Source organism: Convolutriloba macropyga, chromosome 2 (assembly GCF_964194025.1).
Source record: "Convolutriloba macropyga chromosome 2, txConMacr16.3, whole genome shotgun sequence".
NCBI classification, from domain to species: domain Eukaryota; kingdom Metazoa; phylum Xenacoelomorpha; order Acoela; family Convolutidae; genus Convolutriloba; species Convolutriloba macropyga.
The window spans coordinates 24,923,575-24,938,597 of NC_134469.1; the positions used below are offsets into that span (position 1 = coordinate 24,923,575).

Below are 15,023 nucleotides of genomic sequence, written 5' to 3' on the forward strand. Positions count from 1 at the left end.
ACGCAGATCAAAATCAAATAGAGCTTGCTCGGGCTAATCACGAGTTAAGTCACGATTGAGATTATTAATGTATGATCTTCAAATTTATTGAAAGAAAAACAGAAAAATCGTCTATGGATTTCCAATTTTGTTGAAACTATTAGAACCATTAGAGCCAACTGTAAGCTCGAAAAAATAAAACTACTAAACACCAGCAGAGGTTTCATATCAATCGGTTAGAATGTCATTCTGATGAGGTGAAGTTACGTCTAGTTACGTGAAGTTAGTAAACCATTTGTTGTCAGATGGACAGACACATGCAGAAGTTTCAATTAAAAAGATTTCAGTTTTCATAAAACAAGTAATTGATCTTGTCAGCTGTCAAATTAAATGATAAAATGAATTGTGAACAAAAAACCAACTGACTGAAAAACCAATCAAAGGCAAAAACCAGAAACACTCCAAGTCTCTATTCAAGGCCGTCATTTTTTTTCTCTATGATTAGCCATCAATTGCAAAGGAAAGTTAGTATCATATGTGCTCGATTATCGACTTATTTTCTGTTTATGTTAGTTGTACAGAAAATGCGTTTACTTCATTTAGCCAAAACAATAGAAAGTACATGTGTAATTGCTTTAAAAAAATCAAAAATTGGCAAAAAAATATTAAATCATTGAGTACAGCGTTTATTAAACATTGAAGAATTTGACGCTCTATAGAGTGCGTTTGCTGTTGTAGTAATTATTATAATAAAAGTATATTGAATGAATATTTGACTTTTGACAATAACGTAGAGATTGCATTTTTTTATCAATTGGTTCAGAATGACAGTAGATGAGGGCGAAAGTGGAAATGCTCCGATGGGCGTGTCGAGTGTGTTCCTGCGTGAGTTTAAGAACAACTACATGCTGAACAACACTCACTTGAATGGACGGGAAACGTGTGAACAGATTGTGAAACCCAGGACTAAGGTAAGTCCATGAATGATATAACAATGCAAATCGGCGTTAAAAAATAAGCACATGAATTGCGTCACGGAAAGTTTTGTGACCAACATATATCACTGAGTGCAAACAATTTTTGATGCTTCACAGACATCAAAAACAGCATTCCTGGCCGCATTTTTAATCGAATTCAATTGCATTAATGAAGCTACACTCATGTCAAACGCAGTAATTTTGTTTGCTTTCTACTAAGAAACAGTTATGTCTCTTTTAACGTACACAGTTGACCACAATGAGAATGTCCAATTTTAGGCGTCGGGAAACAATAGAGCTCTTGGGTAGAGAGAAAATTTTTTGACCCATATTAGATTTTGTACGGTTATTACATACATACCTTGATCATGCCAGGCAACAGCTTGGTTCCCACACTTTCAAGTCACAGAGTTTTGGAGGACGGGTATGTGTTTATAACATCGCTGACATGGTTACCAAGACTTAATTTCGCAGTTGCATTGATATCACGGAGTCGGATCCACAAATCAATCCTGATGAAAGCAGTCCACACTTAACCCCACCTTTTAACTTTGACAAACAGAAACAGCAGATAGGCTTTTGTTTCCCGCATGCGCTTCTTTCCAAAAATGATTTAAAACATGAAAGTTTTTGAATATATTTACAAGCAGATCGTAACGCACGCTTGCAGACAGCTCTTGTAAAGTCAAATAAGAGTTGAAGTCCATTAACAATAATAAAACTGACAAAGTGTTTTCGATAAACAGAAAACAGGTTCAAGTCAGAAATACCTTAATCAAAGCAACGACAATGCCCAAATATTTTCCAAAAATAATATTTTAAGCCTAGTACACCCGTACTTGAATTTTTTTCAGTTGTATGAAATGTTAAAAACTGCAAGTCAAGTGGTTTTGATGAAATCAATAACAAAGTTTTTAGGTTAACCTTTCCTGTAAAAGTTGAACCGCGAGTAGACTTTTTCAATGATTGCATAAAGAGCTATAATTTTCCTCATTGTTTCAAAACTGCTAAAGTATTGGCACTGCATAAAAAGGGAACGGGGATGCTGCCGGAAACTAAACCAATAAATTTGCTACCAGTCATTAACGATGTTTGCCGATAATACGAAGACACATTGTAGAGGAAGAAGATGTTTCATCAAGTATCAAAACTTATAATACGGTGGCAATGTCTTGGTACAAAAAACAAACTTTGAGTTTACTCTAAATAAACTCAGGTGATGTTTTCAGGTTAAAATTTAGAGCATATTTTTAACCCAATTTCAACTGATTTTGAACCACGAGAATCTGTAAAAGGTTTAGGCATAGTTTTAGATCGAACAATCAATTATGATCTTCATATTGAAGAAACTGTGAACAAACTAAACACGATTTGCGGAGTTTTTTCTAGAATTCGTTACTAAAACCCATATTTAAAGTTAACAAAGTTTTACATTGTTTTTGCAAAGACAGCAATTTTATATAGACTACTAATTTAAGACTGCACAAACAAACAAAAATAACGGAAAATTCTGAGAACAATCTTTCATGGAAAGTAGACAAAGAGCCTTCAACTTTTCTATAAGAAACACAGCATTCTCACCGTTTATGGCCTGTAATTTCTTGAACTTCTGAGGAAAACTGTTGAAGAAGCTCCAAAGAGATCTCTTTCTTATTAATTGATTTTAAAAACGTGTCTAATTGCAAATACCACACATCCAACTTCAAAAGGGGGTTATTAAGGCAGATCAAATGTATATGTACAGCTGTTAGAAACTCACTCATGATGAGGCTGATGAAGAATTTTGCAAGTCAAATTACTTTTTTCCTTGAGTTCTTGAAAGAATGAATTCAAAGCAGTTCAAAATTTTAGCAGAGGAAATTTAAAAAAACTACTTTTTTGACAGTAAATATTTTTTATTTAAATTTTGGATGATTAGTGGCTGAGGTTAATACATAATTACTAGTTCATAAATTTCTGGAAAGTAAAAAACATAGTTGACGTGTTTTTGAAAAGGACGTCATCTAAGCAAGTTGTAAAGCTTATCTGACGTACCTCTTGAAAGTTGAAAGCGTTTATTTTTCTTAATTATAAACTATTTCAAAAGCAGTCAATTCTATTCAAATGGTATGGTACCGTCAACATCTTGAAAATTAAGCTCAAAAACCAGTGCGCATTCTCAAAGGGTTGGCGTATACGTAAAGGCAGGCAATACTGACAGTAATTTTTTTATTTAATAGGAGACTGACTGTAGTTTCATGGCGTTTGTGGGTATGCGAGTAGATGCAAGAGGCGTGAAGTATGTTTCTAATGCCAACTTCAGGGTCTGTTTCTCATGGCTGTCCAACTTCAACGACATCCTTCAACTACTTCTAGATCATGCAGAACAGGAACGATCATGCACACACATAGAACATAGATCTGCTCTGTTTTCCGGATCCCATTATTTTACTGCCCACCCCTCCATCCTAGAGTGTTTTATGACCCGCAGGTACAATTTGTATGTTTTTACATAGCATATACTACAGTGGCGTGGGGCATGGGGCTAAATCTTTTACGCTATCCAAGACTGGTGCTTATTAATGCAAGATGAATTCCTCAATGGTAAAAATGATTCGTTGAGCAGAGCAAATATTTTGATCCAACCCAGGTTGAGGTCCCTGACGGAAAGTCGGTTTGTCCAGACCGTCCCAGACGGAAAGTGCCTTTGACCAGACTTTCGTGCGTTCACCAGACTTTCCGTTCATTCGTGTCCAGACTTTCGTGCGTTCACCAGTCTTTCCGTGCGTTCTTGTCCAGACTTTCGTGCGTCCACCAGACTTTCGTGCGTTCATGTCCAGACTTAAGTGCGTTCACTAGACTTTCGTGCGTTCTTGTCCAGACTTTCGTGCGTCCACCAGACTTTCGTGCGTTCATTTCCAGACTTAAGTGCGTTCACCAGACTTTCGTGCGTTCATGTCCAGACTTAAGTGCGTTCACCAGACTTTCGTGCATTCGTGTCCAGACTTTCATGCGTTCACCAGTCTTTCCGTGCGTTCTTGTCCAGACTTTCGTGGGTTCGTCAGATTTTCGAGCGTTCTTGTCCAGACTTTCGTGCGTTTTTCCGTGTTTCCAGACTATGTAAATTTGAGCGCACGACACCCCCGTTGTGCGTTCATCTTGGTCTGGATATATCGACTTTCCATCTGGGACCTCAACCTGAGAAGGTTCCAAAACAACAGAACGGATCCGATTCTTCTTATTATTGACGTTTAAATACTTTTCATCAACAACAAAAACATTTATTTTTTAAAGTAAGACCACTTGCTCCAAACCTGTCAAAATTCAAAACTGTTACAATTGCCAAAAAATCTGTTGTCCAAAGACTTCTGTTTTGTGCAAGGTTTTGAGCTGAAATTTTAAGCAACGAGTTTTCATCTGTGCTTAACAATGAGACTTTAACAAAAAACATTGACAGTCCCTTCGAACATTCACAAGTGAACAAATAGGAAATTTGTGAAACCGACAAATAATAAGATCATAAATAAAGGAGCTGAAACACTGCTACTACTGGATAGACATATTCTGTGAAAACTTTCATTCTCCAACCACAACCTGTCCTCCTCAAGTTGAAACATGGCTGAAAAAGAAAGTACCCCACGACATCGAAACTATCGGAAACGGCCTTTTACTTCTGCCTGATCTTACAAACCCTTTAGCTTTGCGAAGGGAAATATTTCCTTTTCTCCAGATAGAATTCAATCATTTGGTATAAATTAATACTTTACACATTTATAATATATGTAAATTGCTATGTACACCCGGACCTGCTATTAACACCAAGTCTGATTTTACATTTTTTAAACTCGTGAATCTTGTGCACGTCTTTGGCCCACTTTTAAATCCGGTTCATGTTCATGACTTGGAAGGTCTAAAGAATTAAGTAAATGTTTAAGTAAAAATTGGTCGGGAAACGTCAAGAAAATGCAAAAAATGTACCTTTTTAAGTTTCTTGCCGAATTTCGACGTCTATCTTGCTGGTAACTATTATCTTGCAAGATGTAAGATCAAGACGCGTATCTTGGGTAATTCTTTCAAGATCTTGCAAGATACTTGTCGCTAATGAACAAGGGGTCTGCATAGCCCTTTATCAAGGTAAAAACAGTCATTGGCTTTATCACAGAACATTTTGAAAAGAAATTCTGTTCACGGAGGGTTCAAGGAAACATTTCCGTGCAAAGATCTTGGTGTGTATACGAAATCTGCTGTTGCTTGAAGAAAGATATCAATTTAAAAATTCTGTCCAAACCGAAAGAAAACGATCACTTAGTGTACGCTCTGCTTAACAATGACGGTGATTTCGACAAAACATTTAAAGGATTTTCATTCAAAGCCAACTTGTTGGAAAGTTCAGATGTTGAGTACGCGCCTTTGATCCGAAGTTTAGTAGAAAAGTATGGACTGGAAGAGATCAGAGAGAAATTACTGGAAAAGACGAATCAGTGGATAATTGGAATATGTGAGTATTTTTAGTCCTATATTATCACCACAGTTTTCATTGTAATATGGTCCGAGTCTAGGTTTCGGAGTATCAGTCTATGTACGAGTCGAAAACAAAAGTTGGTTTCTGCATTGAGATTCTTGTAAAGACTTCTATTACTCCTGTTTATTGAACAATGTTTTTTAGAGTCTTATTTAGCAGGCCAGAGTTTATGTTGCAAAAAAACTTCAAATTGACAAATTACGAGAAAGAAAGTAATCTTGTCTAAATTTTGTAAGACATACAAGGGCGGAGGATTTAAACTGAGTAAAATAGTTGGTAACTAGTGTTAACAAGTTAAAATATACGCTGCATTTTTCTTACATATTCTTGCGAGAAAGCGCTAAATTTAAAGTCATCAATTCAACGCTCTCAGCAAACAAAAAATAAAGAAGTTGCGGGCTAATTTCTATCTTCGTTTATCTTGCATTTTTTCTGCGCTTTGACATCTGTCTACAAAGTTTAATCCACTGGCCTCCTGCAGGCTTGTCGCCTCTTCTATCACTGTACCACAATGCCTTAGCCTTTTTACGAAAGCTGTACTCTTCGTAATTCAGGTTCTAAAAACACGTTTCCTACATGCTGGTGAATGCATTGAATCTGTTAAAACGAGCTGATTTTCGATAAAAGTCTGCCATAAATTGTAGTGGAGAAAATTGTATTTCAATTTCGGTCACAATGCCACCATGACGCCCAGAAACGATAATCTCCATTCTTTCTCATTTGCTCTCAACACCTACTAATGATGTTACAATATGTAAAAAATAACAAAACTAGAAAGTTGTTCAAATCTTAAACCGAGCTGTACCAAAACAATATACACAAACCTGAAAAAAATTGTTTTTTTTTTGCTCCTCTAAAGCCACACAAAAACCATTTCATCATTTCAATTTTAGAGAATGCACTTCTTGCAGATTTTTTTGATGCTTATTTTGAGCAGGGTGACTTCTCTCAACAAAAGAATTTGTAAGTCGTGATTTTCACTCTTAAATCAACTTACAATTCAATTCAAACAATATTATTATCGTGAAATTTCAAAATTTTGTAAAAATCTCTAAAACATTTTTAGAAGCCTAAAAGGAAGCCTAAAAGTTAATCATCTACTTTGGGTTCAAGCATTGAATTTTTGTAGGGACAATGATAAATGAAACGCTAAGATTTAAGTATTGAATTTTTGTGCGATCAATGCTAATATTAGGCGTCTGATTTTTGTAGGGACAATGATAAATGAAACGCTAAGATATAAGTGTTGAATTTATGTGCGATCAATGCTAATATTAGGCGTCTAATTTTCAAAATACAGAATCCAAAATAAACGTAACACGTGATCCACAACAAGGAGGCTCGGTAATGTGCGCCAGTAAAAACGACAGTTAAAAACAAAATTAAAAATTTCAAATAAATTCTTCAATAACTTTTTGTCGAAGCCGTTAAAACCAGAATCTATGTCTTTAAAGATTTTAATTTGTTCATTTGCGTCTTATTTTGAACGCCAAAAATTTGATATGTGAACTGTCAATAATGTAATAATGTGACAAAGTTTAAAAACGTGAAAAATTGCAATTACTAAAAATAAAAAAAATGTGATCTTTAGCTAGCTAATATGAAATAAACCGACTTTTTCTTAAAAAAGAACGACTGATTACAATTCGAATTTTTTTTGCATTGTAACATTCCACCATTAGTCTAAAACTAGACCTGCTAATGCTAATTGTCCAGTAGAAACATTTGATTTTGCGAATGTAATAGATATAGATAATTTGTTAGTTTAAAAACCAGAAAAAGCTGCGTTTTTGATAAGCAACGAGTAAAGTTAGCAAAACCGACAAAGTTTTAATTAAAGAGCACTCTCAACGGAATCTGAAGTAAGAATAGCCCCTTTTTGAGTCTACAAAGATTATGTTAGTGGTGTTTGGGTGTGTACTTCCGGTAATTTTAATCTAAGTTGACTAAAGACGCTAATTTCGTCCTGTTTTTGATGAAAAAGGCTGAATTTTGGAATATTTAGCAAAAACTCTAGACAAAAAATCTAATTAAAATTAGTTGAAAATGTTTTTTGTCTTTAAAAATACAATCAACAACACTATTCTTCACAAATTTTAACAATCTTCTTAACAAATTTTAGCAAAATTGACAAAATTTTTGGCAAAAATTCCGGAAAATTCAGCGCACTCTCCGCCAACCTTACATATTTTTGCGCTTTTGGCGCTGACTCTTCAACTCCGGTCTCAAGCTCTTGCAAGCATCATACAAAATTTGAAAATATTGACTTTTTGTTCAACTCGGGTTAAAAAAATGCTCTAAATACTCTGATATTATGAAAGAGATGAAAAAATGTGCGTTGGTTTTTTGAGCTCAATTCTTGATTTTTTTGAGGAAAATTTAATTAAAGTTTGAGACAAGATTAATGAAAATAATAAGTAATAAGATAAATTGTTCCGCCGAAGCTATGCATGAATTAAAACGGAGAGCAAAGAAAATCGGTTAATATATATTATCATATGGGGGCTTATAATACGAGGAGCAAAATTGAATGTACTTCAAATATTTTCAATCAGCAGTGATAGAGAAAAAATGATGACTGACTGTAGATAATGAAACTATTTTTAGTCAAACGAGAATGTGATTTACTCCTGGAGAACAAAGATAAGAAAGAGCTCGGGTACCGACTGGCCACGAGTCTAGCCGAGTTCCTCACTAAATTTGGCGACTTAGCAAACGGCGAAAAACTTTTAAATCGCGCACTTCGACTCGGTAGGAAATTATGGCCAAATCAAATTAATTTTCCGCACAAATTGGCCAATCAAATTCGAAAAGGGATGATCAGACGAGATCTCGAAGACTTCGACTGTGCTCTGGACATCTTTGAAGACGTTGAAGAAAGTTATAACAAACTTGACCTTCCGAAAGATGATTTGAGACGGAGTGAGGTTGCACTTCAACAAGCGATTGTTTTTAGACTCACAGGGACCACAGTTTTCTTTGTTCCCAGACAGAAGTGACCTCTGATCAAACCCAAGCCAATATGCACAAACGCGGTGTTTCCAGACCAAAATTGCAGGGTCTAGAAATGGGTTCGAGTGCATTAAAGTCTGGAAAATGGTCTGATTTTGGCCTGAGCACAGGTCACTTCCGTCTGTGGTTGTCTGAAAGGGGTCATTTTTGAGGGCGCAAAAATGATCGGAGGCCACTTTGTTCCCATTGTAAGCAAGTCGTGCTTAAAGAGTACGTAGGATTCCTAGATCAAATGTCTGTTGTTCGAGATTAAAAGATTGCCTGAAATCGAGCCCCATGAAAACCAAATTTCACAAGCCTTGTTCTCATTTAACGGTCATCGGACTATATCTTGCCATGTTTCGAGAAGTTAGGCTTTTTAGACAAGACCTCGTCTGAAATTGTTTTGTTGAAAAAATATGCAAAGAAGGTTGTCAGAGCGTTTTCATTTCATTTTGCAAAAATGTGCCAGACAAATTTTTATAGTGAGAGCCCTGATCAGAGAAAATTTTCGTTTAATTCATGCTGCAGTTTTTATCACGTCGAATCTTTTAAGATGTGATTTGTAAATTGCAAGATTTGGTGCCAGAGAAGGCGTTTAAAACCTGAAAAAGAACAAAAATCCAATCAGTGGGAATCTCAACAAGTCAAATATTAATATATTAATGATTGTTTGATTATGTTTCTCACGGTAATAGTGCAAGTAATGCTCAATGTTTGTTCAAAATACAGTTTTAAAATATTTTTAATCTGTAAATAATAAACAAAAATGCACGTGGAAACAGATGAGCTTTCGTATGATAAACATATACCCGTAGTATAGTAACATGGTAAATCAGCGTTGAATCATAGTATTTTTCAGTCTGTTCCTTTAATATGAACTTATTCTTATCATGTTGCTTTTCACTAAGAAAAGTGTAAATTCAGACAAAAAACGAAGTCTGCTCAGAGTAAGAACATGATTGGATTATTAAAAATAGCTTAAATTTTTCAGTTTTCTTTCTCTGATCAGAGCTAATATAATAGTAACATGAATTGTTAAAGAAAAAAAACAACTCCACCAAACTATATTTATGAGAAAAAAACAAATGGCAACATAGTTTATTTATGATTGATTAATGAAACTATTATGCTTAAAAAGGACTCCTTTCTACAATTTGCAGTGTTTTGAGTTTGACATGCGTGTTTGACATGACCGATAGCTTGATCAAATATTTCTCATTCTGATCGCTTGTTCTGACTGCTTGATCGCTACTTGTTCGGACCGTTCTCTGATTAAAATTAGTTCATAACAACCTGAAAAAAACCCAAATATTCTTGCTAAACAAGTAGTCTAAGTTGTCTTCAACTGTTATCCACTGATTTTTCCTGTTACTTAGTAACTTTTATCTGCAAAACCCTCAATTTTGCAAATTTACCGCGTTTTTCAAGTATAATGTTTATGCATTGTCCAAAATTGAATTTTGAAAATGCTAAAATAAGTTGCAATTTTTGTATGAACAGAGAAAGGAATCAAAACACTGTGCATGTCAAATTAATGAAAAAAATTGTTGTCTCAGCTTATTCTGCGATGTTTTCGAGCAAAAAATCTTCCGAATACTATGAAACAATACTGATATAGCCTTTTAATATTGATATTTCATGGATCAGTGTTGGTTTACTGTGACGCTAGAGTCCGGGTACATTATATAGAAAACAAATGTCTTGGTTCATATAAATCAAAATTTTAGTCTGATCAGAGACAACTTTGGGAGCATGAAATACCCATCAGTGATGATTTGAAGGCTCGAAAGTCTGCGCAATTGTCTCTAATTGGTCTAGAACGTCCTGAACATAAATCGCATCGAGCGCACTTTCAGCCCAAAAATCTGCTCAAGTGCACGAAACTCTAATCAGAGGTCATTTTTGTCTTAGCCGATGTGATCAGCAGTCATGTTCTTCTGATACCGTCTGATCAAAGTTTGCTTTAGTCTTCGACTTAATCTTGAGTGGTCAAACTATCATGAAGCATAACAAGGCAACTCGTTAATGTGCGTTCGCACATGATGTTCCGACCCGAGCTCATCTACATTTTTGACTTAATTGTCAACCAAATGAAGAGATAACAAAAATAGATGTTTGAATTTAATAAAATGCTACATTTTAAGTTAATTAAACACACTAAATTCTGCCTCGATGAAATAGCAATCATAGGTTTCACTCATGTGACATCAATAACTCATCAGAACAAGTCGTATGGCAAAGAAAAATACATCAAAACCACGAAATTTTTGAGAAAACCCATAGTATCAAAGTCAAAAAATTCTACAGCTTTCAACGGAAGGCATTTAATACGCTAAATTATGCCTAGATGATGTTACGACTAGGATGTTTGTCATTCAAAATTTATCAATAAGACATTACAATAAGTCATTGACTATGAAAACAACAACAAAAACAGGCAAAATCCAAAAGTTCGGTAGAAAATTGAGAGAAGAAAGTGTCGAAGCTGTTTAAACCATAGGCATTTTTCTCTGAAAACTTTTTGAACGTCTTCACTAAGCCAATGGGAGCTACCAATATTAGGATAATGTAATACGCTTTCAAAAGGAAACAATATTACTAAAAAAAATCCAAAATTATAAAAATTATGAAAACTCGTGCACCGAAGTCAAAAAAACCAATAGTTAGAAGACAAAACCGCTAACTAGATAAATTGTTGCTGATGTAGAAAAAAAGCGGTTCTGTCATTACCGAGACTGACCTACAATCCACGAAAATAAGCTTAAGATTGATTTATGTTCAGAAAAAAATAAAAAAATATATTTAAAGTCTTAACAGCCATTAAACTCAAAAGCTTTCATAGGAATACAATGAATACGCTCAACTATTCCACGATGCAAATACAAGGATGTTTTTGATGCCTAGGTAATCAATAAGACATCACAATATGTCTTTTGACTATGAAAAAAAAACAACAAATACAGGCAAAAACCAAAATTTCTTTAGAAACATGGGTGAAGAAAGTGTTGAAGCCATTTAAACCATATTTTTTTCTCAGAAAGTTTTATCTATGATCTTTTTGACGTCTTCACTAAAGGAAGATGTAGCCATCAATAATAGGATGACGTGATAAGATTTCAAAATGAACCAATAAAACGAAATGTCCAAAAAATTTTTTTAAAAATTTGAAATCTTGTGGCATTGAAGACGTATAACCAATAGTTAATTGATAAAGCCGCCAATGAGATTAACTTATGTTGCAGTGGTATGAAAGAGTTCAATCCTGTTTTTACTGAGACGAACTTACATTTCACAAAATTAAGTTTATGATTTACTAATTTTTAAAAAAATTTCGAAAATTTATTTTTAAAGTCTTAACAGCCATTAAATGTCCACTCACCGCACTAGATAGGTTCTCTTAATGCTCATTAGCAAATCTATTGCACATTTAGTCAACAAGTTTATGCCATAGGATTATAAAACTTTAGTAAAACCTCAAAAAATAAATCAAAATTTCATTTGATATTACGAAATTTGAGATACGAGTCCAAAAAAAAACATGAGCGATCCCTTCGAAACAATTTTTTTGTTAATTGGGCTTCATTTGATCGTAACAGGGGTTTGTCATTAACGGAACTTCGATATTAAAAGTGTCTAGTAGTCTCTAGGTCACTTGAAAAAACAAAAAAGTTGCAAAATTTTCTAAAAAAAGAGCTCCCAAACCTAATTCGATTTTTTTTATATATTAAACTTCCCTCTAAGACTAGAACTAATCTTTATTATCTCCTTTCGTCTATTAAAAACCTAAAATTGATTTACCTTTTGGCGTGAACTCTAGTTTTGAATTAATTTTTTCGTAGAAAAGACGTTAATTCGAACGAAAATTACGGTAAATGTGAACAAAAGTGAACCAAATATCCAGTGTTCACATGAAACTTTAAACCTCAATAACTCCTCGAAAAAAACGAAATTCAAAAAAATCTTTTTATTTTCGAATTCTACGCTGGACGAGCTTTTTAATGATACCACGCACATTTCTCTACGATGAATATATCGGTCGGCCAAAATTCACGGAACAAAAAAAAATCCATTTGAGTATATAGTTCCTCCCCCCCACAAGTGGGGTCGGAACAATAATCGGCGACTTCAATTAAGTTAGAGTCAACGCATTCACACAATCCATAGATCCTTTCGCCGTTCCCACTTCTTTGGTTTGGTCTTTCTTGGTCGCCATTTTGCTTTGCTTTCTTTTTTTACCATCTTTTGCCCTATTATTTGAGTTTTGCAGGAGTCTTTTCGTTTTTGCCTTTGTCGGTCATTTTGCTGATTGTCATCATTTTTATGTCTGTGAGTGTCTTGAGGTTTCTATTTTTATGCATCCATCTTTATTCGAGAGCAAGAGTCCTTTTCGGGTTTGTGTGCGGTTCTTGAAGGAATGCAATGTCTCTAGTTGCCAAAAAATAAAGAGGTTCACACAGAACAGACGCAGTTGAAGAAAACGACAATAACTTTGCAAAATTTAAGCAGTTATTTTCAGGGTCTGGCAAAAAGGATTATATCAAGTAGGAATCTTACAAGATAACCGTTTGAGCTGTACTAGGGGTTTGTCAAGTTGGAGCAGAAACTAAGATGACGTATTTACATAGTTGTCCCACTCAAATTTTTGACCAAAGAGTCAGTTTTTGAATTATAATGCAGTGTTCATTGAGTGCCTTTTTTCTGTTTTTTTTTACGTTTCAGAATAAACCTTTCCAGCCTCAGTTAAATAACAATAAGTTGCATTTTTTATTACTGTAATTAATTGAGAATGATTTTTCACACATTAAACAATGAAACAAAAGAAAACTGATCCGATTCACAGACGAACTTGACAAAGCTTTCGGAAAACTTAACAATGCAATTGCAATTCGAGAGACGGTGTTAGGAGAGCGCGACACGACAAACGCCGAGTATTTTACAGAATTGGGCAACTGCTACTTCACTACCAAAGATTACGACGCCGCCTCCAAAGCATATAAAAAATCGAGTGATTTGATTGAGAATGAAGCGAACAACGAGTTAGACCTGGCTTATTTAATGACAAGACTAGGTTTGAGGAACTCATTTTGTTAACATTGTTCAATTTTTTTCGTATCAATATAAGAACACCAACATGTATAGGTCTATTCAACAGAGAACTATGTTTTATTTTTGGTAAGATTTTGAAAAAGAGGAAACTGAATCAGAGGTCTGAATCAGAAGCATTTTTGATACCACTAGGAGCAATGATTTTAAAATTTTTTGGTTTTTTTCATTACCCCCCCCCCCCCCCCCCCCCACAGCTAAGTGGTCGGATAACATGTACCCCCTATTAGCGTTTAATGTGCAATTATGGAGGGCTTTAACATCGTGGGGGGGGGGGGGCTGCAGTTCCATTTATATTCCGTTTATACTCCGTTTATATGGGTTCGTTTTTAATAAAAAAAAGTTAACCCGTCACTACAAACACCCGCAGCTTTTAAGCGGTGCATGCAACGAGAATGGTTAAATTTTGTGAAAATTGCAGCCAGTTAAGCAGTTAATTATTGTTAGACCAGCGTTGAACGCAGCGAAATGTTTTCCGGAGAAGATGTGAATTATTATTCATAAATTGTATTCAAAACAAACTTCTTATTTTTTTCTGCTACAAACCAGTATTTCAACTCGAAACATGTTAACAAAATGTACACGGTAGGTCGAATATACTACCTGAAGAAGGAATACGCAAACAGCATAGACTATTACGAAAGGGCAATGCTCCTTACAATATCGACCAGTGACCCCCCAGAAAAGGACATCCAGGAGATCCAGAGTGCCCTGAACGAGTCAAAGTTCAAACTTAAGATTTTTGTCGCGAGAGAAGAGCACGCGAAGAAAAAATTAGCGAAAGAGAAGACGAGAACAGAGAGATCGAGACAGAGAGAGGAGAAACGATTACTGGGAACCTTGAAACGAAATGAGACTGAAATATCAGTTAACTAAACATAAAACTCAAACTCGAGCAATTTGAAGTTTAACCCTTATTTTTAAACCGTAACCCCAGTAGTTAGGTCAGAAAATTTATCACAAGAAGGTGTAATAAGTGCTGTTTGTACGAATCAGTTCAAAGAAAATTTAATTCATTCCTTCATCTGTTGCTATTGAAAGGTGTCAGGACAAAATACCCAACGCCAAATAACCCAATGTGACAAAATGCCCAAAATATACCCAATATTTTACTCTAACGTTGAAATTTTCAGGACGATTATTTAGCATTATATTCAGTCGGTGTATTTGGCGATGCGTCACGGGCCTCGCGCGCCATGGCCTGGAAATTGATACGAAACTATCACAACCGAACACGGGGTTAAACTATCAACTTAAGTGCGAGAAAACATTCTTGTACATTTGAGTGCTAATTTGTAATCGGATTATTGAACCAAAAGATCAAAGGGAATAAATTGGGTATAATGGCATTGGGTACTTTGGCACATTGGGTATTTCGGCATTGGATATTTTGCCATGTAACCCTAATGAAAATATACCAATAAAATTGAGTTTGGAAAACAAAAGAAATGTTGTCCAGCTTACAATAT

At 35.0% G+C, this 15,023-nt stretch overlaps 1 protein-coding gene across 1 annotated transcript; it reads left to right on the forward strand.

Moving 5' to 3' along the window:
- Nucleotides 1-682: 682 nt before the first annotated feature.
- Nucleotides 683-14,578, forward strand: LOC142334864 (uncharacterized). The gene is made up of 7 exons (XM_075383190.1): nucleotides 683-950; nucleotides 3,176-3,321; nucleotides 4,461-4,640; nucleotides 5,153-5,433; nucleotides 8,065-8,452; nucleotides 13,272-13,519; nucleotides 14,144-14,578. Exons 1-7 carry the CDS (start codon nucleotides 804-806, stop codon nucleotides 14,428-14,430), a joined length of 1,677 nt encoding a protein of 558 aa, XP_075239305.1. The 5' UTR covers nucleotides 683-803; the 3' UTR covers nucleotides 14,431-14,578.
- The last annotated feature ends 445 nt before the right edge of the window (nucleotides 14,579-15,023 follow it).

Excerpts from the sequence above, each read along its gene's own strand:
- LOC142334864 (XM_075383190.1), top strand. The coding sequence starts at position 804 with ATGACAGTAGATGAGGGCGAAAGTGGAAATGCTCCGATGGGCGTGTCG. Across the intron at positions 3,322-4,460 it reads CTACTTCTAGATCATGCAGA|AAAGGAGCTGAAACACTGCT; the intron begins ACAGGAACGATC and ends AAGATCATAAAT. Across the intron at positions 13,520-14,143 it reads TTATTTAATGACAAGACTAG|GTCGAATATACTACCTGAAG; the intron begins GTTTGAGGAACT and ends TGTACACGGTAG.